The 26,562-nt window shown below is 35.7% G+C and overlaps 1 protein-coding gene across 1 annotated transcript; it reads left to right on the top strand.

The window, feature by feature from the left end:
* Positions 1–926: 926 nt before the first annotated feature.
* Positions 927–26,562, top strand: LOC121417868 (tyrosine-protein kinase receptor Tie-2-like). The gene is made up of 10 exons (XM_041611601.1): positions 927–963; positions 1,743–2,069; positions 9,000–9,293; positions 11,683–11,820; positions 15,943–16,098; positions 17,486–17,623; positions 20,264–20,508; positions 21,956–22,019; positions 24,290–24,386; positions 26,349–26,562. The coding sequence occupies exons 1-10, from the start codon at positions 927–929 to the stop codon at positions 26,560–26,562; spliced, it is 1,710 nt and encodes a 569-aa protein (XP_041467535.1).

Genomic DNA, 26,562 nt, shown 5'->3' with positions numbered 1-26,562 from the left:
ATCATTAACAACAAATGCATATCTCACAAATCAAAGAATGTGACCGTGAAGCGTGAAATGAAAAGCTTGGATTTTTTTCGTCCTGAAAACAGGATGATTTAAGCACTTTTTGCAGGGGCAGAAATGTCTTCTAAAAGCTAGGGGTGACAAGGGACTGGAAAATTTGACAAGCGCAAAAAAAAAGGGTATCACCGAAAATGTAAGGTCATTTCGAAAAACAATGACAAGCGAAAAAAAAAGAGAAACAAACAAAAAAAAAGGTTATCATCCCAAAGCTAAGGTCATCTCGTCCCAAAATACATGTTTTAGTTCGATTTTGAATTATGTTTTTTTTACCATCATAGAAGACCAAAAATAATAGGGGGACATTTTATATTGTGTCCCCCTACTATTTTGAGTAGAGGGGACACGTCCTGGCCCCCTGGGATTTCCGCCCATGACTTTTTGCAATCATGAACAAACCGCAAAATCAGATACTCTTACGGGGAAATGGACATCCTAAGTATGTTTTGTAGTCATGGACAAGATAGGTATCAAACTAAAACAATTGACAAAACCGCCACATTTTGAGACATTCAGAAAATGCTACAAAAACATCTCGTGCTTGCTTCGCAGGAACTGATTGTCTGCAGAACTACCGGGAGTTTCCGCCAAAACATTGTTTATTATTTTTTTTTGTAATGATGATTAGTATACTTCACAGTGTAATTGCAAAACAAAATTGCGAAATCGAAAGTGAAAAATAATTCACGTCCCGTTATGACACTGTTTTATGGATAAAGATAGACGGAATCTCATATATATACATACACGTAGGTAGATGTGTCTCAAAAGGATTCCCTTTTTGATAAGCCCGTCGATCCCGCATCCTCCTTGAATTTTAACATTTTTTTTTGGCACTTGGCTTCAAAATGAACTTCACTAGGATGGTGGCTGTTACACTGACACTGAATTTATATGGAGGTAAAGTACAATCGTTTGTTGTTAAAATGTTGGACTTCATCTATTTTACTCTATGCTTTATGATAAAAGTGTGAATGTGGATGTGATAATGATTATATTTTTAGGTCAGAAGGGCCATTTTGAAATCATGAAAGGACGATTTCAGAGTATTTTGCCAATGAACATGCGTTACTTGCAAAGAAATCGTTTGAAAAAAATTATATACAATGCAATAAACGGCCTGAAAAATATTAACATGACTTCATCGGAAAATTTTATATTTTGATTTTCACCCGATAAATCTATTTTTCACATATGAACATAAATGGGAGTTGCGGTAACGATCTAATAAAATGAGCACACAGTATTTGTATGGAGATCCAGGGTCCCGTAACACAAGGGTTAGCGATTGAGCGTACACTTGATTTTCATGATTTATTATACATCATAGTCAATGTAATCAATCGTAAAAAATGTTTTATGATCATTGCTAAGCTTTGTGTTACGGGCCCCAGATCGGCTTTCATGAAGTGATGGTTATTTAAACACTTATTTAGAATTACTGTTTACTGCAAATTCATAAATACAATTGAATCATTGATAATGAATGAGATGTAGGCTCGGAAAAATATAAGTTTGCTCCTTTTCTCGAAATTATTATTATTTGTTTGCATGTCACAACGGTGTTAACAACATACCGGGCATGTTTCATGATAATACCCTCATAGGGAACATAAACTAAGGAGAGACAAACCAGAAATGACAGAAAATGAAAAGAAAATCATGCTTCTTTATTTCAGCTTGTGTTGGTGTTTATATATCTACTACCAGTCGAGGATACACGAGCGCAGAGACTGGTCAACCTTTCTTCGACTGCTTCAGAAGTGCTCCTGATTTGCAAGCCAAGGTGGGAGTAGACAGATACGTCTATACATACAATAGCATAGTTAACCCTGCTAATGGATTGCCTCCACTCCCTACCTTCTACAGGGCTGGTAATCCATCAACTGAAGTCTACCGAATAAACCTTCACACAAGTTATCACAGATCGTATGGTGTCTTCTACTGCTCTGCGGCGCTTGATGGAGAATACTCCGCTGTTCCAACAATCTTCCTGAGATCCGATGGTAAAACATATTCTAAGCTGTGTTCCAAAAATGAATTAGATACAAGGACCGCGGAACGTTTTTCAAAGTGGGGGGGGGGTCTGACCATGCAAAAAATCACAATCGCCTGGTAATTTTTACGTTTTTGTACACGGTTTTGGAAAACTCTCCCCGCTTCTGCGGCCCCTGAGATATTCCAGTTGTAATATATTTTCAAATCAGTATCTTATTGTTTGAAATAGAAATCTGAGAATAGACATATTAATGGAAAATCCATTTTACAAGCCAAATTTACCGAGTTGGTCGTGGGCAGCCATAGTGCAGCTCCAGATTGACAAGGCTTTATGCCTTGATATCGAACACCAAACAGGGTATCAGCAACTTTTTTTGACGAGGCCCAATGAAGTATATATTAGATGATATCATTCTATGAATAATAAAGAGTACACTGTAAAAAATATTGGGCAAAATTTTAACCAGCACGAGGGTAATTATGTATCCAACCAATTTTGGGCATTATTTTACACAATGCGGGAAGCATATTGACCAGTATGGTTAAAAAATAAGCAGAAATTACTTTAGAATGAGCAAATTTTCATCACACTGGATGAATAATAATGCCCAAAAGAAATGCCCAATGTTGGTTGGATACATAATTACCATCATGGAGCATTTTTACCCAATATTTTTAAGAGTGTATGTATGAGATCCTAAAAATAATTTTATCGCACCCCACACGATGCGCTGCGATAACTGCGCGGTATAAAAATGACCGTTTTTAACAGGTTTTGGGGGTCCTGTGTCAAGTAAAATCGGCTCTCACATGAAAATGGGCAAAGACGGGCAGCTAAATTTGGTATCAACTTAAAGCTTAGACATTTGGCAAAATGATGGTGATAGAATTTAAACGGAAATCTACGGAAATCCACACGTTGCTAATGTAAATGCGAAACACAATGGATTATCCGCCTATTTCGAGGAATATTTATCCTATAAACCTCCTGAAATATGTCTTTTATCTACTTTGAACCCTTTCACACGTAAAAGTAATATATCAGGATTATGTTTATGCTATTTCAGATTCCTACGTGAAAAGCCTTCTGTGAAATAGCTTGTTTTTCAACTTAGTTGTCATATACGTGGCATTTCGCAAAATGTCACATTTTACGATTTGAGGTACGAAATTATCAACCTTTATGCAAATTCCCGAATGAAATATTTTGTATTCTTCAAAGGGTTGTCTCTCAGCTGGGCATGACAAAATAAAAAATCTGATATTGCCTAAAATGACTTTTGTTTCGCATTGTGCGCCGGTGATGGTAGCTCGAGCTTAAGCCACGGTACACTGTTAGAAAAAATAAAGACGTTCCTGCAGCAGAGTCTCGAGAACACCTGTAATCTTACCGAATTGCGTAATAATCATTCTGTAAATTCATAAAACAAGAATTTTTCTGCAATTTAACAGTGTTTAAAAAGGGGAAAAGGGTGTTTTATTCAAGGAAATTTGTAAGATTCCATACATCAAATACCAATTTCCTGTAAGATTACGCAATTCGGTAAGATTACAGGTGTTCTCGAGACTCTGCTGCAGGAACTTCTTTTATTTTTTCTAACAGTGTAATGATAGCAAGCGCTTGTATCCTTAGGCAAAAAAAGCTTTATATAAAACCAGCTATTACTATTATTATTATCATTATTTTCTTTTATTTACTTAAGTATTTTCATTTATCACTGTTTCATATTTTAAGGGGATTTTCTTATAAATTATCATCACTATTTACAACTTCCATCATTTGAATTAAATTGAATTGAAGGTTTCAATTTCATCAATTTCATTTCATCGCAGCCAGTGACTGAATTGAGAAAGATTTACAAAGTAAAAACAAAATATATAAACATAAACAGTGAAATATTTGATGTAAATCATAACCGCAACAACATTGAAAATAACCGAATTTTTTGAAAGAAATGTCCAATAACCAATTAATACTCCAGTAAAATTTTGAGACATAATAAACCAATGAGTGTGAACTTTATATAGTTTTACTTGAAGTTGAAATTGTTGGTATAAGGAATAGTGTTTTAAGAAATAAATTGCAAAAATTTGAGTATCGTGTAGAAAGTTATGGAAAAATTGCAAAAATAAAGGTTTCGCGGCGTGCATATTTGAGTAGCCTTGTATTCTCGAAAAATTCTAGTAATTTAACATAATTAGATTAATTCAAACATGTAAATAATGCATCAACAATTTAAAAACTTCAAAAACTCAAATGTACATCCAAATTTATGAAAGAAGTTTATATCAAGAAAAATTTAGGTTTGATTGGGATGCATGGTGAAGATTCATTATAAACTCGAAATTCCCTCAAAATTAAAGCGGATTGATGCAAATTTAGAAATCGGTTGTAAATTTCATTTCCATATCAAAATAAGAGTATTTACATTCAAATTGAAATAAGACTGGATACCAATTAGACTGGATACCAATTAGAATTGAAAGTCATGCAAAAAGATTGAGCGCCCTTACAGGCGCTCTCTTTTTGGCTCTCTAAATTTTTCATTGTTTATCTATGTTATTGGCAATTTTTGGTTAATTTGTGGTTACCAGTGTGTTAATCCAACTACCTGGATTTTTGTAGCCATTTTTTGGATGGATCCTTGTTGCTGTTTTCTTTCTATAAGTGTAAGACAAATTTCATCAAGTTTGTAATGGAGTGAGCATCAACTTGCTACAGTCAGCCATCATAGAAGCCTCTACTGTGACTCCCTATTCTTCATGATCAGCCAGCCTTTGAACTTGTTCCATTGACTGTTTGTGCTTATTTTCTATGGAACAATGGAGTTACTTAATCTTCTATCTATTCATCTTATTGTACTAGTATGCAGCCACTCTCTACCAAACTTTCAACTGTCATGTATTACACACACATGTATGTACAAGGATACCAATGTATATTCAAGTCACCCCAAAGTGTTGGGGAAGTTCTCTGGACTCCCGATCCCGTACTATGCCAACACATCATCATCCTTTCAACTACAGCTAATGAAATGTGGTGACGTGTGTCCTAATCCTGGCCCAGTAGAACATGATGGATCTGGTGTTAAGATCAGAATTACTGGCACGTCTGACACACCTTCTGCTATGCATAGATATGATCCTCTATATATGAAGTCTATTAATCAGTCATCATGGATTTTGACACATGCACAGCCTCCAATGAATGTCAGAAACCTTATACTGGATCTTGGAATCTCGCAACATGATACAGGAAGATCAGTGAAACGGAAGAAGAGAACTCGTCGTAAAAGACGGGGAGGAAAGCCTCGTCAGAATCCATCCTTGACCATGCTTGGATCTGTTGAAGTTGCAGAGCCAAAGGACACTTACATTCCCGTGGTCATTACTTCTAGGACATCAAGAGCATCTGCCTTCAAAAGCAAACATCCACCACAGCATCTCAGGCAAATCCCACAAACCACTAGTCTCCAGGAAAATGAAAATTCTCCAACAAAGATTGGACTTTGGAATGCTAGATCTTTGATCATCTCGGAACGCCTTGACGTCATGGTTGTCACAGAATCGTGGCTCAGAGGGGATGGAAGAGACTCTCCCACAATAGCAGGCATACAGAATACACTTCAGGATTTCAAGCTATTAAAACTACCCAGAAAAGGAAAGAGGGGTGGTGGTCTCTGTGTAATGTTGCGAAATTCTTTTTCTACTAAAAAGGAGCCACATGTGTTTGACACATTTGAATGCCTTGAGGTGACTGTAAGCTCTAGAAAGACGAGTAGCCAGAGAAGTCTCTCTTTGTTTGTAATCTATAGACCACCATCGTGCTTGCGTGGCCAGTCATTTGGACATTTTCTGATCGAGTTCTCAGAACTTCTTGAATCGGCCAACTTGCTTCTGAATCAAGTGGTTATCTTGGGTGATTTCAATATTCATGTTGACAGTGACACAAATGCAGATGCAAAGAATTTTAAAGATCTACTCGAGTCAGCGGGTTTGAGTCAGCGTATATTCCAACCAACTCATATTAAAGGACACACTCTTGATTTGGTAATTATGAGGGATGATGACCACTCAATTAGGGACATTGTGGTTACCAGACTTTGCCATCAGATCATTCTGCAATAATCTTTTCACTCCCCTTCGTGAGACCATCACCAACATCTAATGTCATTCATGCCCGTATGTTACGTGAACTTGACATTGATCAATTCAAGTTAGATATCATCGAGTCCTTCGAAGCAGTTACAAACTTAGAGGAAATGGAAATTGACCAGAAGGTACATGTTTTCAATGACTCTCTAGCTTCTAATCTAGATCGCCACGCTCCAATCAAGAAAAGGAAAGTGGGATTGCGTCCCTATGCTCCTTGGTACAACGACTCAATCCGCAAGGCCAAACAAGACCTTCGTGCAAGAGAAAGGAGATGGAGAAAGACCAAGCGTTCATCTACAACAGTTGTATCTGACGACATGAAGAAAGCAACGAGAGAATATTACCGACTTGTCAATAACTTTAAGCGTCAGCATCTTCAAGAACTTATATCCACTAGCAACAGCAAACAACTGTTTCATGTGATTGACAAGATGACTGCTGAAAAGCCTGATAAATCATTGCCATCACATCAGTCAAGTGCTGAGATTGCCCAAAAGTTCTCAAAGTTTTTTGACAGTAAAATTGAACAATTGAGATGTTCATTTTCTTCCTCTTCTATTGTTGTGGAGGGGGATGCCTGTGATCATCGTCTTGAGAAGTTTGCGCCAGTTTCCGAAGCAGATGTTCTAAAGATTATCAGGTCACATAAAATAAAATCATGTGACCTAGATCCTCTTCCAGCGCAAATTCTTAGCCAGTGTCTAGAGTTCCTGGTACCGGCTATCACGGACATTACCAACGATTCACTAGAATGCGGAGTCTTCCCTTCGGCGCTCAAATCTGCTTTGGTCATTCCCACCCTAAAGAGATCGTCACTGGATGCAGAAAGTTTAAGGAACTACAGACCAATTTCAAATTTACCTTTTTTGGGTAAGGTAATAGAACGAGCTGTCTCAAATCAATTTACTGAATACCTTACTGCTAACTCCCTTCTCGCATCCCGACAGTCTGCGTATCGAAAAGATCATAGTGTGGAAACTGCGCTACTTCGTGTTCAAGATGATATTCTACAAGCTTTGGATACCGGAGATGATGCTATCCTCATACTTTTGGACCTAACATCAGCCTTCGACACAGTTGATCACGATGTTCTTCTTTCCAGGCTGAAAACACGATTTGGTGTCTCTGGGACTGCAGCAAAGTGGTTTGACTCTTACATCACTGGACGATATCAACAGGTGATCATTGACGGCTCACGATCTGATCCTACTCTACTTAAATGGGGGGTGCCGCAAGGTTCGGTTATCGGGCCTGTACTCTTTACATGCTACACGACACCGTTGGAAGATCTTATTCATTCCTATGGTTTCTCGTCTATGATATATGCTGATGACACACAATTATATATCTCATTCAAGTCTGGACAAGCTCTCCGAATGTTGCAGAAACTGGAAGATTGTCTTGGTGCCATTCGTTCCTGGATGACTGTGAACTATTTACTCCTTAACGATAATAAGATGGAAGTCCTGCATATCTCCTCCCATCGTAGACGTACCCCTGAGCTACCTCCAATTCAAATTGCAAATGTTCATATACATCCCTCTAAAACGGTTACTAACTTAGGTGTTTTGTTTGATAAAAACTTTTCAATGCGTCCCCATGTCAACAGCATCTGTCGTAAAGCATCCTTCGCCCTAAGAAAAATTGGTAAAATTCGAAAATATATCTCAAAGTCATCTACTGAAGTCCTCATTCATGCATTTATTAGTTCACTTCTTGACAGTTGCAATAGCCTGCTCCATGGAATTCCAGAAAAAGATATTTCTAAGCTGCAGAGAATTCAAAACTCTGCAGCCCGTCTAGTTTCCCTCACTAAAAAACATGACCATGTAACCCCTACTCTTAAACAATTGCACTGGCTCCCCATTAAATTCCGTATACAATTCAAAATTCTACTCCTAACATTCAAATCTCTTCATGGACATGCTCCAAAATATCTCTCCGAATTGGTCCAGGCATATACTCCAAGTAGGTCCCTTCGTTCTGCAAATCAAAATTTCTTAACAGTCAAAAAAGCAAAAACTAAAATTTTTGGTGATAGGTCCTTTTCAAGCTCTGCCCCACGTCTTTGGAACACTCTTCCAGCTTCCCTTCGTTCCATCTCAAATATCACTTCATTTCGATCAAATTTAAAAACGTACCTCATGAAGAAAGCATATCCAACATCGCCCCATTTACAGTGTCCTTGATTTTTTTTTTTCTCTTAGTTTAATGATTTCTAATTTGTATATTTTGTATGTTCTACATTGTAAAGCGCTTTGATATGATTTCATGAAAAGCGCTATATAAGTTCAAGTAATTATTATTATTATAAAGTTGGATTAAAACTGAATATATACAGAAAATTGATTATTATGTATAATTATTGACAAAAATTATATCTACAAATTACTAAATTATTAAATTCATCAAAAATGTTACATTTCCATTTATATTGCACATACACTTAACATTTACATTTAGTAACAGTCACACCTTCCCGACACCTGTCTACCTCCCCCAACCAGAGAACAACAGCTAACACTATTACTCTCCGGCTGAAACAGGCCCCAAAGAAGTGCGACTGGTAATGTAATTGAAAAGAAAGAATGTAAAATAAAAGACGGCTGTAAATTTAAATTCCAAGAGCATTTGAATGTAAATTGAATTGAGAATTGGTATTATCACCTAGAATAGGATATTGGATTGGAAATGGGTATACAGAAAAGTGAATTTATAATGTATACTTACCAAAAAATATCACATCTATGTACGTTATATATATTTATTTCATTTCTTCGCAGCTAAATTTGTACCTCGCAGGGGCAGGTTTACCAAGACAGTCAACAGAGGTGACGTGGATGTGACTGTTGAGTTTACTGAGGTCACTCCGAGTGACACCAGCAAAGAATGGAGGTTTAATGGTACCACCGTCGCAATGGATACCATTTCTCATAATATAAACCCTCGAATGCGAAAGCGGCCAGTGTATACAATCAAAGGAAAAGTGAATACGTCATATTCAGGGGTTTACGAGATTCATGTACCGGGTCAAAGATCACAAGCAAGGGCTGGACTACAAAGACTAATTGTTAGAGGTAAATCATTATACTTTGCTCTGGGTTAATGAAAAATTATCTATTCCGTATTTTTGTTGGAAGGGGGAATTACATTCAATTCCAAAGCTTCGTTATTCCGACAGTAAAGGCAATTTACGTGTTTCGGAATTACGAACCTTCGGAATTACGAAGTGTAACCTTAATTACTGTATTCTTTGGAGGCTTATTATTTTCAAGTGTAAACTCCTTTTTTGAAGTGTAACCGCTGCTGAGGTGTATGCTATGGTCTCATTATTAGTGTTGAATTCCATTCCTATTTTGTCCTATATTGGGCTTTTGTTTTAATTCCCTGGTCAGCGTTTCCATTCATAATCCCGTCCAACATCTTTATTCTTTGGCATCCAACATCTTAATTTTTTTTGCATCCTCGCATTCTTTTTTCAAAACCATTATACCCTCAAACATGTCAAGCTTCATGTTAGCCGTTCATACTTGGGATCCTACTCCGACGTTCCTCCGACATCCCTCCCACCTCCTTCCGACCAAGAAACTCCTGGAAAGTAGTTGGAGTATCTGGGGTATACTATAGGAAAGGCCGGGTAACTCTGCCTATAATGGCATAGCTCAATTAACCCTTTTTTCCGACTGGGCTTACTGTGACGCTTCCTCCGCCCAAACTAGTCTGTCTTGGGCGTTGAAAGAGAAATATCTTTGAAATAATTTATAAGCCTGTCTGCTGTCATGTCTGGCTTTGTAAACCCCCATTCCACAGAGAGCAATACCTCTGAAAGAGTGCTGTAAAACCATCAACCTGTCCTTGCTTGATCTTTCAAAGGTGATTCAACGAGATTTCAAAGATCTCCGAGGACATTCACGATTCCTGATTGATCTTTCAGTGGTCTTCATGGTCTCCATGACCTCCAAAACTTTTTGAAATCGTTAAAATAGTCTTTCAGTGGTCTTACAGAAAAAAGTCTTTTGATGGTCTCTCAGTGTTTTTTCGATGAACTTTCCAAAATTCTGATTAGTCTTTTCATGATATTTTGACAGTCTCTCAATATTTTTGCGGAGATCACCATAAGGCTCATGAGAGATAGTGGAAATATAATTGAAAGACCAGGCAAAACCCACGGAAAGACTTATGAAAGATCACTTGTTGCATAAGATATTTCTGAAAAACAATTAAAGGATCTCTATAGGACTAGTCGAAGCCCAGTACCAATCACTTTTCGGAGTTCTTTGAATGGATCTTTCTTCATGTTCTTAGCCATTTCACAGAGATGACAATTTTCAGTAATCTTGAAGACTACTGTAATGACTTGCCATATTTTGCTCTTTCAAAGGTCTCTCTCTGGAATGGGACCAAATAGTTTTAGTTCATTTGTTTTCAGAAGGGTTCGCGTTTTTTTTCGCTATACTACAATTTCATTTTATAGTCTCCCTAGCCACTTGATTTGTAAGGGTGCATGATTTATGAACAGATTACTGACCTAATTATGGCTTAAGAATTACATTAAGTTGGCATATAACCCATTTTTATTAAATTATGTTCCTGATAAGAGAACAAAAAAGGAGAAATAAAGAAGTTCGTGTAAGTTGTAAAGATAGATCTGAAATGTCTCGTGGTGTGGTAATTTTATTTAAAAAAGATATAACCCCAAACCGTATTCGTCAGATTTACATAGAGAGATCATTATAGATTTACAAGAGCATTGGATGGTTCGAGCATGGGGAGATGGAACTAAGGTGTGTGTGTGGGTGGGGGTGGGGTAGGGTCTCGTATCGTGGGGAGGTGGAACCTAAGTTGGAAAATCAGGTTTTGAAAGCAGAATAAGGGGGTGATTTTTTTTCTGCCTCAGCGGGAGGGTGCATGTGCACCCAGGGCACCCAAGCCTAAGCCCTTGTTTAATAGAATCATCCATCTTCTCACCTGGAAAGTGTTCATTGGTTTGGCAGCAAAATATCTACAAGACCTTGTCACGCTTTATGCACCAGCTCGTAGCCTGAGATCATCACACACCAGCAACTTCTTAAGACCCCAAGACACGTAGCATATGGTGCACGAGTTTTCTCTGCCTCAGCACCTTCTCTCTGGAATAAGTTGCCGTTAAATTTAAGAATTATACAATCACTGGAGACCTTCAAATCAAAACTGAAATCTTATCTTTTCTAACAGTATTATATTGGCACTTTGACACTCATTTAAACTTTCTCAATCTTTATTTTTTGTGAGCCTAGGAATAGAATATTTCTAGATAGATGGCGCTATATAAATGCCTATTATTATTATTATTATGGGAAATAGAAAGGTTTAATGCACACATTGCTCCCATATTTTGATAGGTGACCATACAACTTAAATGCAGTGTATATTGTTTAAAGGGCGAGAAATCATTTAGGTTAACAATTGTTGAAAATCATGTTTCAGCATGCCCAGCTGGGCGCTATAATGAATCGAGTGGTTGCACCCAGTTCTGCTCATCATGTTATAATGGAGGAATATGCCACGATCAAACCGGGGAATGTATCTGTCCTCCAGGATTTCAGGGCTATTCATGTGAAATAGGTAAGGTATTTCTGTATAATTATTGAGCCATTACATACCAAATACTTTTAGGGTGACTCTCGAATTGGTCAAAGTGAACATAAATTGTAGATTGTATTTATTATCGCATCCGTGTGGGATTTTTTGACACGTAAATACTTTCCCCATCATTATTTATATAACTTCAATAAAAGATGAAACTTAAGCCTGAAGTCGAACGGAAATTCCTTTGGATTTCCTTTCAAACGTGACTCGCCGTATAACTTTTTGATGTCTAACATGTTTCCCAAATACACCAGACTAAAAATAATTATGTCTGGAGAGAATGAAAAAAAAATTAGCAAACAAAACACTCAACATTTCCTCAAAATTCGATAATGAGTCATACATTTATTGAATTCTTAACTTTAGCAATATTTTGTGACACATCGACAGGAATATCCATTAGGCGATAGTGATATCATAGGGTTATATTTGTATTTCTAACGGTTCGTTATTCCGAAAGTTCGTAATTTCGATCCGAAAGCAGAATAAGCTCCGTTATTCCGAGGTTTGTTAGTCCGAAAACGCAATGAGATTCGTAACTCCGAAGGTTCGAAAAAGAAAAAAAGGTTCATCAGTACGAAGTTTCGTTACTCCGAAAAGAAATAAGATTATCAAAATCTAAAGGTTCGTTAGTCCGAAAACAAGAAAATTTCGTTAATCCGAAGGGTTCGCTAGTCCCAAAATGAAAATTACTTCATTTGTGTAACAAAAAAAAGTTGTTGTAAAAAGTTTCGAAGGTCAAGGAGGATTTTAAATGACTTTGTGTATTTATGTTCAAAACATGAAATTGGCGCTTTGATCAAACATCTCAATTTTAATTTTCTCTGAGCAATTGCTGCCTGATCGAGCGAATGGATTATTTTGGTGGGACTGTGGTCATATTTGAATAACCTCAAGAAAGTGGATTTTTTGAAAAATGAAATGTGTTCTTTTTTTAGTGAAAATATCCCCAAAATGTCAACTTTGACATATGAAGAGCTCACTTCCAAAGGGGTTAGGTCGAATGTAATCATCAAATTTGATTTTTTTTTTTGTCTCAATGTATAGATTTTTAATAGCTCTATAAGATTATGCCAAAGAAAAGTTGAAATTCCCATTAAAAGAGTGATCTCAAAGGACAAAGGGGTTAGGACCATTTCAGTTTAGTTGCAAAAGGGACTAGGTCCACACAGATTTTTTGTTAGAAAATAATATTTACAAAAATATGAAGACAGGTGGATTTCTTTTATACCCAATTTTATGTTCTCATGGTAGGGTATCAGGAACATTTAGTTTCGCATAAGAATATTGCAATATGGGAGAATAAAAATGTTTTTCTTGGAGTGGACCTCCACCCTTTTGCAATGACACTGTTTTGAAGAGCTCATTTGTCAAAAGGGTTAGGTACGTTGTTCATAACTTTTTTTCTTGTTTTCTGTCTCTAATCCTCTCAATTTTTAGTCGTTCTTATGAAAGCAACGAAAATTTGAAATTCACGTGAAAATGTGAAGAAAAGTGGAAAAAATAAGTCACCTTTTTAATCAAAATAGATTGATTCATTCCAGTTTAGTTGCAAAAGGGGTTAGGTCCACAATGATAAGAGTATTGCAGTAAGTGAGAATAAAAGCATGTTTTTATCGGAATTCTAAAAAGTGGACCTAACCCCTTTTGCAACTAAAGTCTTCATATGAAGAACCCACTTGCTAAAAAGGATAGGGCAATTTCCATCAAATTTGATTTTTACGTCTTAATGTAGAGATTGTTAGTAGCTATAAAAGATGATACCAAAGAGAAGTTGAGAATCTTATTAAAAAGTGAACTAAAATGGCAAAGAATTTTTTTTCAAAAGAGGTTAGGTCCATTTCATTTTAGTTGCAAGAGGAGTTAGGTTCAAACAGCTTTTTTTTTTAAAAGAATATCATTAAAAATATGAAGACAGGTAGATTTCTCTTATACCCAATTTTATGTTCCCATGGTAGGGCATCATGAAAATTCAGTTCCGCAGAAGAATATTGCCATATGTGAGAATTAAAAAAATATTTTCTTAGAGTGGACCTAACCCGTTTTGCAACTAAACTCTTTTGAAGCACTCATTTATGAAAAAAAGTACGGTCCATTTTTCATAAATTGTATTGTTTTCTGTCTCTAAACCTCTAAATTTTAAGTCACTGTGAAGACACTAAAGGTAATTTGAAATTCAAATGTAGACGTGAATAAAAGTGGCAAAGAAAAATCTTTGTTTTTAATTAAAAGAGATTGGATTCATTTTTGTTTACTTGCAAAAGGGGTTAAGTCCATAATGATGATTTTGTTATAATATATTAAAAAAAATTGAAGAGAGGTAGATTTCTTTTATACCCAATTTTATGTTCATATGACAGGGTAGTAAATCATGACAATTTAGTGTCTCATAAGAATATTGCAATAAGTGAAAAATAGAAAAAAAAATCTATGAATGGTCCAAAGTGAACCTATCCCCTTTTGCAACTAAACTCTACATATATATAGGTTCCCCTTTTCGGCTTTGCCCCCAAGGAAAATGCATTTAGCAGCGCCCCTGTATTCCCAGCTTCATAACAATTTTAAACCAAACAGTGTTTCTAACCCCCTCCCGCTTTCGCCTCACTTGTCCTTCCAGTTTTTCAGGCTTCGCCACAGAATTTTTTTTTCGGGGGATTAACGAACATTCGGAATAACGAACCTTGTTTTGTTTTCGGATTGACAAACATTCGGACTACGAATCTTATTTCAATTTCGGACTAACGAACCTTATTTCGTTTTCGTACTAACGAACCTTTGGAATGACGAACCTTATTTACGTTTCCGATTAACGAACGTTGAGGTATATATGTGCAATTTACGTGTTTCGGAATCACAAATTTCATAATAAAGAGACTTCGTAATTACGAACCTTTGGAATTAAGAAGTGTTACCCTATCATTTCCCTCCTGTCCATTTTCTTGTGTAATAGATAAAGTGAAATTTATTTGATATTTCCATGGTAGGTGTGTATGATATGTCTCCGTTGTAACAACAAAATGCAGCAATGAATAACTTATCACGTTTTAAGTAAGTTTTTTATTGATTATTATTTTTTTTATTTCATTTCTAGAAACACAGTTATACTCATAGCAATATGAATTTTTCAATTCATTGAAAATAATCATTAAACAATATTTATTACACAATATAAAAGTGAGAAAAAGTCTAAATTAAAAAAGAAAAGAACACCAGCTAATGCCTGATTAATATCAAAATAATTCAATTTTTGTCTCACCTGCGAAGCAGAGTGAGACTATAGGCGCCGCTTTTCCGACGGCGGCGGCGACGGCGGCGGCGTCAACATCAAATCTTAACCTGAGGTTAAGTTTTTGAAATGACGTCATAACTTAGAAAGTATATGGACCTAGTTTTAAAAACTTGGCCATAAGGTTAATCAAGTATTACTGAACATCCTATTAGAGTTTCATGTCACATGACCGAGGTCAAAGGTCATTTAGGGTCAATGAACTTAGACCATGTTGGAGGAATCAACATCGAAATCTTAACCTGAGGTTAAGTTTTTGAAATGTCATCATAACTTAGAAAATATATGGACCTAGTTCATGAAACTTGGACATAAGGTTAATCAAGTATCACTGAACATCCTGCATGAGTTTCACGTCACATGACCAAGGTCAAAGGTCATTTAGGGTCAATGAACTTTGGCCGAATTGGGGATATCTGTTGAATTACCATCATAACTTTGAAAGTTTATTGGTCTAGTTCATTAAACTTGGACATTAGAGTAATCAAGTATCACTGAACATCCTGTGCGCGTTTCAGGTCACATACCAAGGTCAAAGGTCAATGAACTTTGGCCGAATTGGGTGTATCTGTTGAATTACCATCATAACTTTGAAAGTTTATGGATCTGATTCATGAAACTTGTACATAAGAGTAATCAAGTATCACTGAACATCCTGCATGAGTTTCACGTCACATGACCAAGGTCAAAGGTCATTTAGGGTCAATGAACTTTGGACGAATTGGGGATATCTGTTGAATTCCCATAATAACTTTGAAAGTTTATGGATCTGATTCATGTAAAGATATTAATTTTTCTATACCATGTTATAGCATGCGGTGGAAATCGCTTTGGTCGTAACTGTGAGTACCGATGTGACTACGATCTGTCAGATGATAAGACGGCATGTAGTGGTCTTCAGGTTTGTGTACCTGATCCCTATGGCTGTTCATGTACACCAGGATATAAAGGATTAAACTGTACTACAGGTATGCTTCCGATGCAAGAATATACTTACATTTTAAAATATTAGAGTTAGTAGTTGAAGAAAATATCCAAGTCAAAATGCATGTAATATACTTTTCCCGCTTAATTCTACATCTTAATAATTTAATTTAATGTTATAACCATTTAATTTCGCGATAGCTATGATCGCCCCGGTTATTTGTCGTTGTATTTCATTATTAATCACTCATGTATTTTCCGTGCAAAATAATTAACAAACAAGAATTTAGATAAAAACAATAGGTGCACGAAAATTAACAATGTGCATTCAAAATCAGATACTGCATAATGTGGTAGCTGCTTCGTCAAACAAATTTTCCGTATAGACAAGCAACGTGGATTTTAAGCCAGTTACAGCTAGTTCCAACTCACTAGCTGTAAGTCTATTGTTTAGTCTTTTTTATTTGTATAATGTTCAGACATCAATTACAAACCTCTAACATTATCTTTACAAAATTATAAAAGAATATTAAGTTCCCCCCCCCCTCAGTTTTATGCGTTGGTTATGCACACAGTCAACAGTGTTAATAAACAAGCAAAAAAAATGCTTGTAATGATACCGTGACAAAGGTAAAAAAAAGTAGGGGGGTGAACCCTTGTAACTCCTTCCCCTGCAAACGCCACTGATCACAGTAAGAATGGGACAAATAAAGAAGAAAAGTAGAATACGAGAATAGTTAGAGATTGATGGTTTTATACAAACAATATTAAGGAGAGCGATGACTACGGCACGTAAGGGGAAAGAGTGAGGCCAGGTATACTTTTATTACTATACATAAATATAGACGTTTTAGATGAAAAAATATACAAGAATACAAGATATGAATAGATGTTTAATCGATCGATAGATAGATTGATTGACCAAAATGATTCATACGGTAAAAGACAAGAAGTTTAAAAACATAGTTGGGGTATAGCAGGATTTGAAAGCAGAAATTGCTTATGATTAAGGTCTTTCCTGTTTTAGGATAAAGGTTTGAAAAATCCATTCACATTCGATACGGAGTTTATCATGTTATTGTATGGGGTCTTCATTTTTTTACTCCGTATATTTTTGTTTCAATCCCCTTTCTCCCTTCCTCTTCTACCCCGTCCCCCTACACGGCAAAACCCCGAGGTGTTAACCGGTGTATATAGAGGACCACACCAGTTATTTCACACCGATGTTAAATTGGTGGTGTTAGTTTTACACCTATAGGTGTTATTACAACACCTTTGGTTGTTACATGTACACTCTTTGGTTTTATGTTCAATCTCTAGGGTGTAATTTTAACACCTCAGGGTGTGGTCCTCTATTAACACCAATTGGTGTCAGTTTTAACACCACAATTTTTACAGTGTATGTTTGTTTAATACTCGAATGCATTGTAGAATGTGATAGAGGAGAGTTCGGAGCTAGTTGTAGTGAGACATGTCACTGCGTTTCAGGAGAATGTGATCGGTTTACGGGGGTCTGTACTGGAAGATCTTCTAATTGCCTCTCACCATGGACAGGGACAAACTGCCAAGGTCAGTGAAAGGAATGCCTTACTTATACCAATACTCAACACAAACAATTTCATTTTCCCGTAACCAGGGCCGTGGGATCGATATTTGTGTAAGAGCGGGTGCTGACATGAACTAAAATGTGTCGTCAAAGATGGAGGGGGGGGGGGGGTGGGGACACAATTGATTTTTTTTATTATTGTTATTTTATACACACACGTATGCGACCCCCCCCCCAAAAAAAAAACATCATTAATGCGAGCGTAAAGCTGAAAAATATTGGATATTCCGATTTGAACAAAGGTGAATTTAAGCATTACTTCAAGCACTGTGTAGGAAAATTGCGGCTCCCCGACTGAAGGAAAGGGGGGGGGGGGGGTGATTCCTACAAAACGTCTTTTTTTTCATAAAATTTATGTAATATATCATACCTAACACATTTCATTGGGGTGCTGCGTACGGAAAATAACACCCGCATCAGCCCAAGGAAAAAAAGGCACCCCTTCCCCAATCCCCCCCCAAAAAAAATGACTTTGGCGCACTTAACATGTAGTTCTCACTGGGTGGCATGGCCCTATTACATTTTTTTGCGAGGAGCTGCGGCCATGTACTATTACATTAGCGATTGCAGTGTTTGCCTCCTAAATTGGCTGTTGATCCTTAAAGCAGAAATACCTCATTTCATATAGGACTAAGAAATATGTTCTTTTTATCGAAAATCAATAGTTTCAAGGGTGAAATAATATATTAGAACAAATTATACGAGCATTTAGTGGTCTGGTATGTCCAAAAGTCCAAGATGGCTGCCAAAATGGAGTAAAAATTATTTTAATGTTATTTATAAATGTCCTCTTATGAATATGCCATTTTAACCTCCACTTTTGGAATTCAAAAATTTTGACACACCAGACCACATGATCATCCTTCACTAGAACAACCAGTGGTCTGGAGTTCAAACAAAAAATCCGAGATGTCTTCTAAAAGTGACGTTTTTAATGGCTGTTGAAGCTTAAAATTGGCATAGCTCATTTCATTTCCACCTGGGAGGTATAATTTTGTTGTCTAGATCACGGGTCAAAATCATACCTCCCAGGTAGATATAAAATGAGCTATGTCAATTTTAAGCATCAAAAGCTATTCAAAACTCCACTGTAAAATGCATCTTGGATTTTTTGGACACACCACACCACATGCTGTCCTTGTCACATGTTCTACCTTACCCTTAAAACCGTTTAATTGAATCCAAATCAAAGCCACTTAGATTGATCTGGGATTTTAGGCTACGGAAGCCATTTTGGGCGCCATCTTGGATGTTCTAGGTACACTACACTCTTAGAAAGTTTATTCTTAAGATAAAAGTTTATCCTTAAAGGTCAAGTCCACCTCAGAAAAATGTTGAGTTGAATCAATAGAGAAAAATCAGAGAAGCACAATGCTGAAAAATTCATCAAAATCGGATGTAAAATAAGAAAGTTATGACATTTCAAAGTTTCGCTTATTTTCAACAAAATAGTTATATGAACGAGCCAGTTACATCCAAATGAGAGAGTCGATGACGTCACTCACTCACTATTTTTTTTTTTATTGTTTGAATTATACAATATTTAAATTTTTACGAACTTGATGATTAGGACCTCATTGCCTGAAGCACAAAATGTTAAAATAATGGAATTCCATGTGTTCAGGGAGGAATGAAACTTCATTTCACATGACAATGACGAGAAAATAAAAATATTTCATATTTCATATAATAAAATACAAAAGAAATAGTAAGTGAGTGATGTCATCAACTCTCTCATTTGGATGTAACTGGCTCGTTCATATATCTATTTTGTTGAAAATAAGCGAAACTTTAAAATGCAAAAACTTTCTTATTTTACATCCGATTTTGATGAAATTTTCAGTGTTATGCTCGTTAAATTTTTCTCTTTTTATTCAAATCAAGTTTTTGTTGGGGTGGACTTGTCCTTTAACATAAAAGAAGTTCCTTCAGCAGAGTCTCGAGAACACCTGTAATCTTACCAGACTGCGTAAACTTACAGGAAATTGGTATTGTTCCAAATTTCCTTGAATAAAACACCCTTTTCTCTTTTTAAACAGACCTGTTCTTTTAAATTGCAGAAAATTTCCTGTTTTATGAATTTACAGAATGATTTTATTATTGGTATTTGCAAAATATTTTTTTCCTCTAAAATCAGGGCTTTTTTTGACAGTGTAAGGTGTTAATATTAATTCTTACTTCTATCAACAAACCTTCGGGAGTTATTCATTTTCAGTGAAAGGCTGTTATCTAGGACACCATCTTTAAACTAACTACTTTCCGGGTGCTGATTTGGTAAATTGTATAGTATGTTGTTCCTGAGGTCACTGTTGAAAAACATCATGTTGCAATTTTCCGAGTCAAATTTTTTATTGAAAACTCTATTCGGAATTTAGGAGCTGTTTTGGGCACAATCGCAACAATACGCTTGCACAGGTAAAAATTCGGAGAATGAACATTTTCGTATGAATTATCAGTTTATTGGTATCTATTATCTAAACATATATTTTGTTTAACTATCGCATTATTTGTATCTTAACTTGTATTCTTTAAGTAATCTCAAATATATATTAAATGTTACATAATTTCTCTTGCGGTCTAATCATTGCTAATTACATTTTCAGGTCAGCAAGGTGCCCCTCCTCCATCAGAAATAGAAGCTGAAAGCGTCTCTTCAGTTATAATCGTGACATGGAATGCATCTCATCCACTGCATCTTAACGGCCATATAACGGGATACACTATTGACTACAAGAAGATATCACCCATCCATGAAGGTGCTCATTCTAAGGTTATTAAAACAGCCCAGACCACCAACATCATGTATGTGATAGATGGAGTCAAAGAAGGAGAGGAATATGAGATACAGGTAAGAAATCGACTATTAGTATTACATTGCTGAATTCTGTATCGTTAATAGAACGGGACATATCACTGAATTCGAATTCCAAAAGAGAAATTTGTTTTGCTGTGAATTCTAGGAGATTAATTGAGAAGCAAAATGAATAATATCACTACCAACAGGCATAAAAAAATATAAAAGGTTAAAGAGACAGACGGGGTCTTGGTGATACGAATGTAGACGACAATTTTATGTAACGAGCCACGCAAAATTGTTCAATAGTTTGATTATGGTTGTGATTAATGGAGGAATACAAAAACAAAAACTAGTATTTTCTTCTTGGGTGGGGTCGCGGGGGCTCGACATTAAAGACATTAAGACATAAAGACTCGACATTTTAGGTTTGATAATGTGATCTGCATTCTAGGCTCATTTTAATACTTTACCATGCAGAAAAAAACTTGATTTTACTTCAGTAAATATTCTTTATTCTCCAAACTCTTTATATGTTGTAGCTTAGAATATACTTTTGAAGTAATTATGTCATTTTTTTTTCAATATAAAGATGCGGTTATTGTGAGAATAGCAATGAATATACGCATGGCATAATGCTAGAATTGCACTTGCAAAATGTAATATGATATTTTGTTTCATTCTCTGTGTTTGCCGCAAATAAGAAATATTGTGGTCAAATTGATAAAACGTCTGCTTTGTAAGATTGTGGGTCCATGGTTTGAAATCCACTTGATTTTTGTTCTTTTAGGCTTCATTCTGAATTAATTCAATGTCGTAATTGGGTTATCATAATATTCAAATAAACAATATTCAACAAGTGTTCGTTTCATATAACTCAACCTATAATAAAGACAGACCACCTTATTCGTGCTCATGTAAAAAAAGCTAGCTCGTCTTGAAAAGAACTAAATTTGTAAAGTTGCAAATAAACTCTTAAAAAAAAATATGCCGTCTCCCTTCAGCATTTTCAGGGTTTACCTAGATTAAAATTTCTAACAGGTTGATTATTACCTAAAATTGGGGATATACCTCGTCAAGGGCAACAGATGTATCAAAATTGATTTTTGGAATACTTATTGTTAAGGATGTCAGGTCACAAAAAACGCTGGTCATTCATAACTTTGCTACACTGTAAAAAAAATGAAGTTGTAATTTCGTACTTAGTGACTTCCCTACGAGTGCGGATTTTCTAGTTCAAATTTAAACTAGAAAATCAGCATTCTTATTGCAGTCACTATACAAGCACAGTAAGTGCTGAATTAGCACTTAATTTTTTAAGTGTACATGCCCCCTCCTTCACATAAAAAATGTAAATAACGAAAGGAATCACTAAAAGTGTTAATTTGCATATCACAAACTCCTACAATACAAGGTATCTACCAAAAATATTTAAACTCACGTTTGATTTACTATCATTATAGCCCTTTATCCTGTTGTTTCTTTGCGTTTGTTCCTTCAGGTAAATACAGTCAATGTGTTAGGCCCGGGTAAATGGTCAGAAACTCTTCGGATCAAAGTCTTAGGTAAGATAATCATCCATGTTTTTATAGCCTGTGGTGTCTGTCACATTATGCATCGAATTTCAAGCAAACACCGGCGCTATCTTTTGAACCACCTTCACACCTGAAAATAAAACTTCCTGGAGATGATTATACCACTGTTAAATAAAGTCTGAAACCCGCAAATATTTCCACATTTTCCAAAAATATTTTGAGGACATGAATATATATATTTGGTAGATATTCCACGTGTTGGAGTAATATCAAGATAAGCAAGGTTGAAACTTTCATGTTTTAATCCAGCAAGATTTATTGAAGTCCACAAATTTTTGACGAGTACATACCGTCTTTATCAAGTTATGTATGTATACATATATATTATACAATTAATGCACATGTATGAGTGTGTTATGACGATGCAGCACACTCGAGGGTATTTACAATTATGCGAAAGCAAGAGGCGCTTGCGCCGAGTGCTTTTGCATAATATTGTGAATGCCCGAGAGTTGCTCGCATCGTCACTAACATCACGAATCTTAACATGTGCATTAATTGTTTTATAAAACGGGTCGGCAAAATGAATTTTTCATGGAAATCTTGTTAAAATCCCTCCAACTTGTGTACGATCGCACAGACGAAGAGATCACAAGACTGTCAATTATGACATCACATGCGTATCTACTATGCGCGACTAAGTAAGCGCATCAAAATCCTAGCCAGCCTAGCCGGCCTCTTTTACTGAACGCGTATCAGTTTTTACGTACTATTGGAACTAACGTAGCACAAAAATTGCACAGTGCTGCACGAAAAATGCACGACTGGAATGTTGCGCATAATTAAAGCATGAACATGTGACTTGGATACGCACTCACCATTGGCTACATCCTTGAACCCGTTTTATAAATATATATATATATATATATATATATATATATATATATATATATATATATATATATATATATACAGGGCGTCCTAGAAAAAACGAAACCGAGATTTAGAAATGATTTATCATAACTTAATCATAAATGAATAGACAAATGACCTACCGTTTTAAAGCTTAGAATCTCCTCTTTCATCTGAAATTACTTAGATTATTTCTCATTCACGCATGAGTGAGCAAAAACAATTCGAATAAAGGATGCCAAAATCTCATTTGGCGGGGGTATCTGAATTTCAAAAAGAAAATCACCTGACTAAAAAGTTCAATATCTGCTTTTCATTTTGATACCTTAATTACAGAAAATGGTCAATATATATATATATATGCAGAAAAGAGCGAGATGAATTCATTAGAATACATAAAATCAACAACAATTGACAGCACAGAAATGCAAAAGATATAGGGGATAACAACATTTGTTCCCCAACTAAGTTATTTTTCTTTCTGAAGTTGACAAGTTTCAAACAGTTATTAACGCACTCATCTGTACGTGATAATTTATCTTGCCGATATAGGGTAATCTCATGAGCCATGAATAAATGTATACGTGTAGGCCCTCTCACATTCCGAAAGCGCATATAAGCAAATTGTTTTAACGACAAACGCATTTCATATATTCTTTATTAAATTAGCAGAAATTACGCAAGTAGGGAATATAACTTTACCATTTTGCAGAGCATATTTTTCCTTTGGTCCCAGTTCTATAGCAGTGATATCAATCAATTACTGGTTTGCGATAAAGTCAATGGCCAACGCATTTTTATCACTTTTCAACCAAAAAATGTACTCTGAATTACAAGGATATTTGAAAATAAGTCCACAAATCGGACATAAATAGTGACCAGTCGATGTTAGAATTTTAAATTGCATCAGGTAAACACTTTCGCGTTATTTTGGAACCTTGTGCCCGGATGACTTTTTTTCTGTAAAAAAAATCTATTAATGTTAAGACGTAAAGACCGGAGTACCGTGGTCAAGCAAAATGTTTAGTCATTCGCTGGGGTCTCTTTGAGTCGCTTTTTGTTGGTGGGTCATTTTAAACGATTTCCCCAATAAAACGGGGTCTACGCTAGCCCGCGAATAATAATAATAATAACAATATTAATAATAAAAATAATAATGGTAATATTAATGATAATAATAATAATAATAGGCATTTATATAGCGCCATCTATCTAGAAATATTCTATTCCGAGGCGCGTTGTAATTATTATTATTTCCCCGGCTTTAGCTCGAGCTGCCTTTCAGCACTCATGCATAATATTGACACAGCTTAATTGCACGTTTTACGCTATGTCGTCGCATTTTCCATATTTTTAACTTGCTTTTAATCATGTTTATATTTTTGCAGAATATAGACCTAGAAATCATGCTAAAAAGAACATTGCAGCTGCTCTCATCTCATCATGCATGATCTTAGTCATCCTCGGCTTTCTTCTTTGGAAAAGGTAAGCAGGAAATGGCTTTTCTTTTAATTCCAGAGGTTATGTAGAGGTGCTTTAGCTCCCTTGATTATCTGTACTTTAAACCACAAGGTCCGGGGTTCGAATCCTACCGCTACACTCGCATATTTTAGAATGGCCTTTATCACAATTTGCCAGTCTCCACCAAGGTGTGCAAAACATCGATACCTGGTAGGAAGAAATTCCCTGAATGCTTTTGCGCCTGATAAAAGTAGTTAGGCTAAAGCAAGGGTAATTAAAAGCAGCGCTTACAAACTTGTATTATTAAGGCGTTATATACATGTTGCACAATATTACAATAATTACTATTTTCATTATTATTATTATCATTATTGTTAGTAAAATAATCATTATCATTATTACTGTTATTGTTATTATTATCATCATTATTATATCATCGTCATTATTATTTCATTGAATAAAGCCTATCGTAAAGTGAATCGTCAAGTTTTGGTTTTTTTCATGGCCAAAAGAGTATAATACAACCCTTGAAATCAGATGTTTTCATTATAATAAATTAGAAAATGCAAAAAAAAAACAACCCCAGATCAATAAAAAGTTTGAGTAAGGTGGAATATAACCATATAAATGAAGGTATGGATAGACCATCTTATTGGTAATGCTACCAATAGTCGGTGATGTCATACTTGTACATTTTTCCTAAACAGTCCATATTTCACCTAATTTTTCTATAACCTCGCATATCTCATAGTCAAGTGTTCTTATTAAAGGGGAACCAGCCTTGGCCATAAAATGTTATGTTGGGAAGGAGAAAAATAAATTAAACAGAATGGTAAAAGTTTGAAAGAAATCGGACAAATAATGAGAAAGTTATAGCTGCTTTAAATTGAGATCACTAATACTATGTAGATTTCAAATTGGCAACTGTGTAAGTAAATTATGACAAGGGGCAAGGACAACTTTCCCATAGGCCATGTACTTTATTATCAGGGATTTGTGGTTTTCTCCTAACTACCAATTCCCCTGGGGCAGTAATCTAAATATAACGCAGGTAGTATATTGTAGTATGTTCTCATGAAAGAAAAATATAATTTGAAATAAAACTTTTGGGAAAAATGACGTTTTAGCCCTAATATGTATTGGAGTACGAAGAGTAGTCCTTGCCTTACATCACTATGACATCCCATATGCGGCCAATTTGAAGTCTCCATGGTATAGTGATTACCAATATTTACAACTTTTACAAATTCATAGCTTTCTTGTTGTTTGTCCAATATTGTTCAAACTTTCACCTATCAACTTGTCTGATTTTTCTTTTCCTTATAAAAAACAAGTTTTTATTTGGGTTGGATTCCCCTTTAATAAGAGGTTTTTTGAGATGTTTTACACTATTACAGTGAATTTCAGGGATGAATTGTCTGCCATATAAATTCAATGAGTGATCATACACTCTATAAAGCAAACCAGTCAAAATGATCACCTAATACCCTATTAAAAAAAACGTGATTTTACAGAAAATAAACAGAAGATTTTGCAGAAAGCAATAACAGAATCATTCTGTAAATTCATAAAACAGGAATTTTTCTGTAATTTAACAGAACAGGTCTGTTTAAAAAGGGGAAAAGGATGTTTTATTCAAGGAAATTTGTAAGATTCCATACTCCAAATACCAATTTCTTGTAAGATTACGCAAATCGGTAAGATTACAGATGTTCTCGAGACTCTGCTGCAGGAACTTCTTTTAGTTTTTTCTAACAGTGACCGGTCAGCTAGGTGCAGCTATTATTTTAGTCATATATGACTATTTTCGAGTCGTGTTTTACCAGAATTTCTTTTTTCCTGACTAGAAAATAATTATGTCAGAAATGTGACTATCATGGATTCCCGTATCAGTTACACCCAGCTGACTACTGGTCTAGTCAATTTGACTGATTTTTTTTCAGAGTGTACGACCGTTTATTTATCATTTTTGTTTCAATCATACAGAGGCCAATGTCATCGTACTCCTCGTACGGAAACGGATGACGAAAACTATGATAAGTGTGCTACAGGCATTTCCGATTCGTATATGGAGCTCTATGAACGACCAAGCAATGGTACAGGTGCTTATCAGGACCTTGACAGGAAAAAGATACAGGGAATCGAGGCTGAATATAGCTACGTGGCTATGTCAGACGTCTCTTGGGGAGGAATGCAGTAA

Source organism: Lytechinus variegatus, chromosome 6 (genome assembly GCF_018143015.1).
Source record: "Lytechinus variegatus isolate NC3 chromosome 6, Lvar_3.0, whole genome shotgun sequence".
NCBI classification, from domain to species: domain Eukaryota; kingdom Metazoa; phylum Echinodermata; class Echinoidea; order Temnopleuroida; family Toxopneustidae; genus Lytechinus; species Lytechinus variegatus.
This window is presented reverse-complemented; position numbering and strand designations above follow the sequence as displayed.

Coding starts and splice junctions, on each gene's coding strand:
- LOC121417868 (XM_041611601.1), top strand. CDS start 927: ATGGTGGCTGTTACACTGACACTGAATTTATATGGAG. Junction 9,294..11,682: donor ACAAAGACTAATTGTTAGAG/GTAAATCATTAT, acceptor ATCATGTTTCAG/CATGCCCAGCTGGGCGCTAT. Junction 22,020..24,289: donor TCTTCGGATCAAAGTCTTAG/GTAAGATAATCA, acceptor ATATTTTTGCAG/AATATAGACCTAGAAATCAT.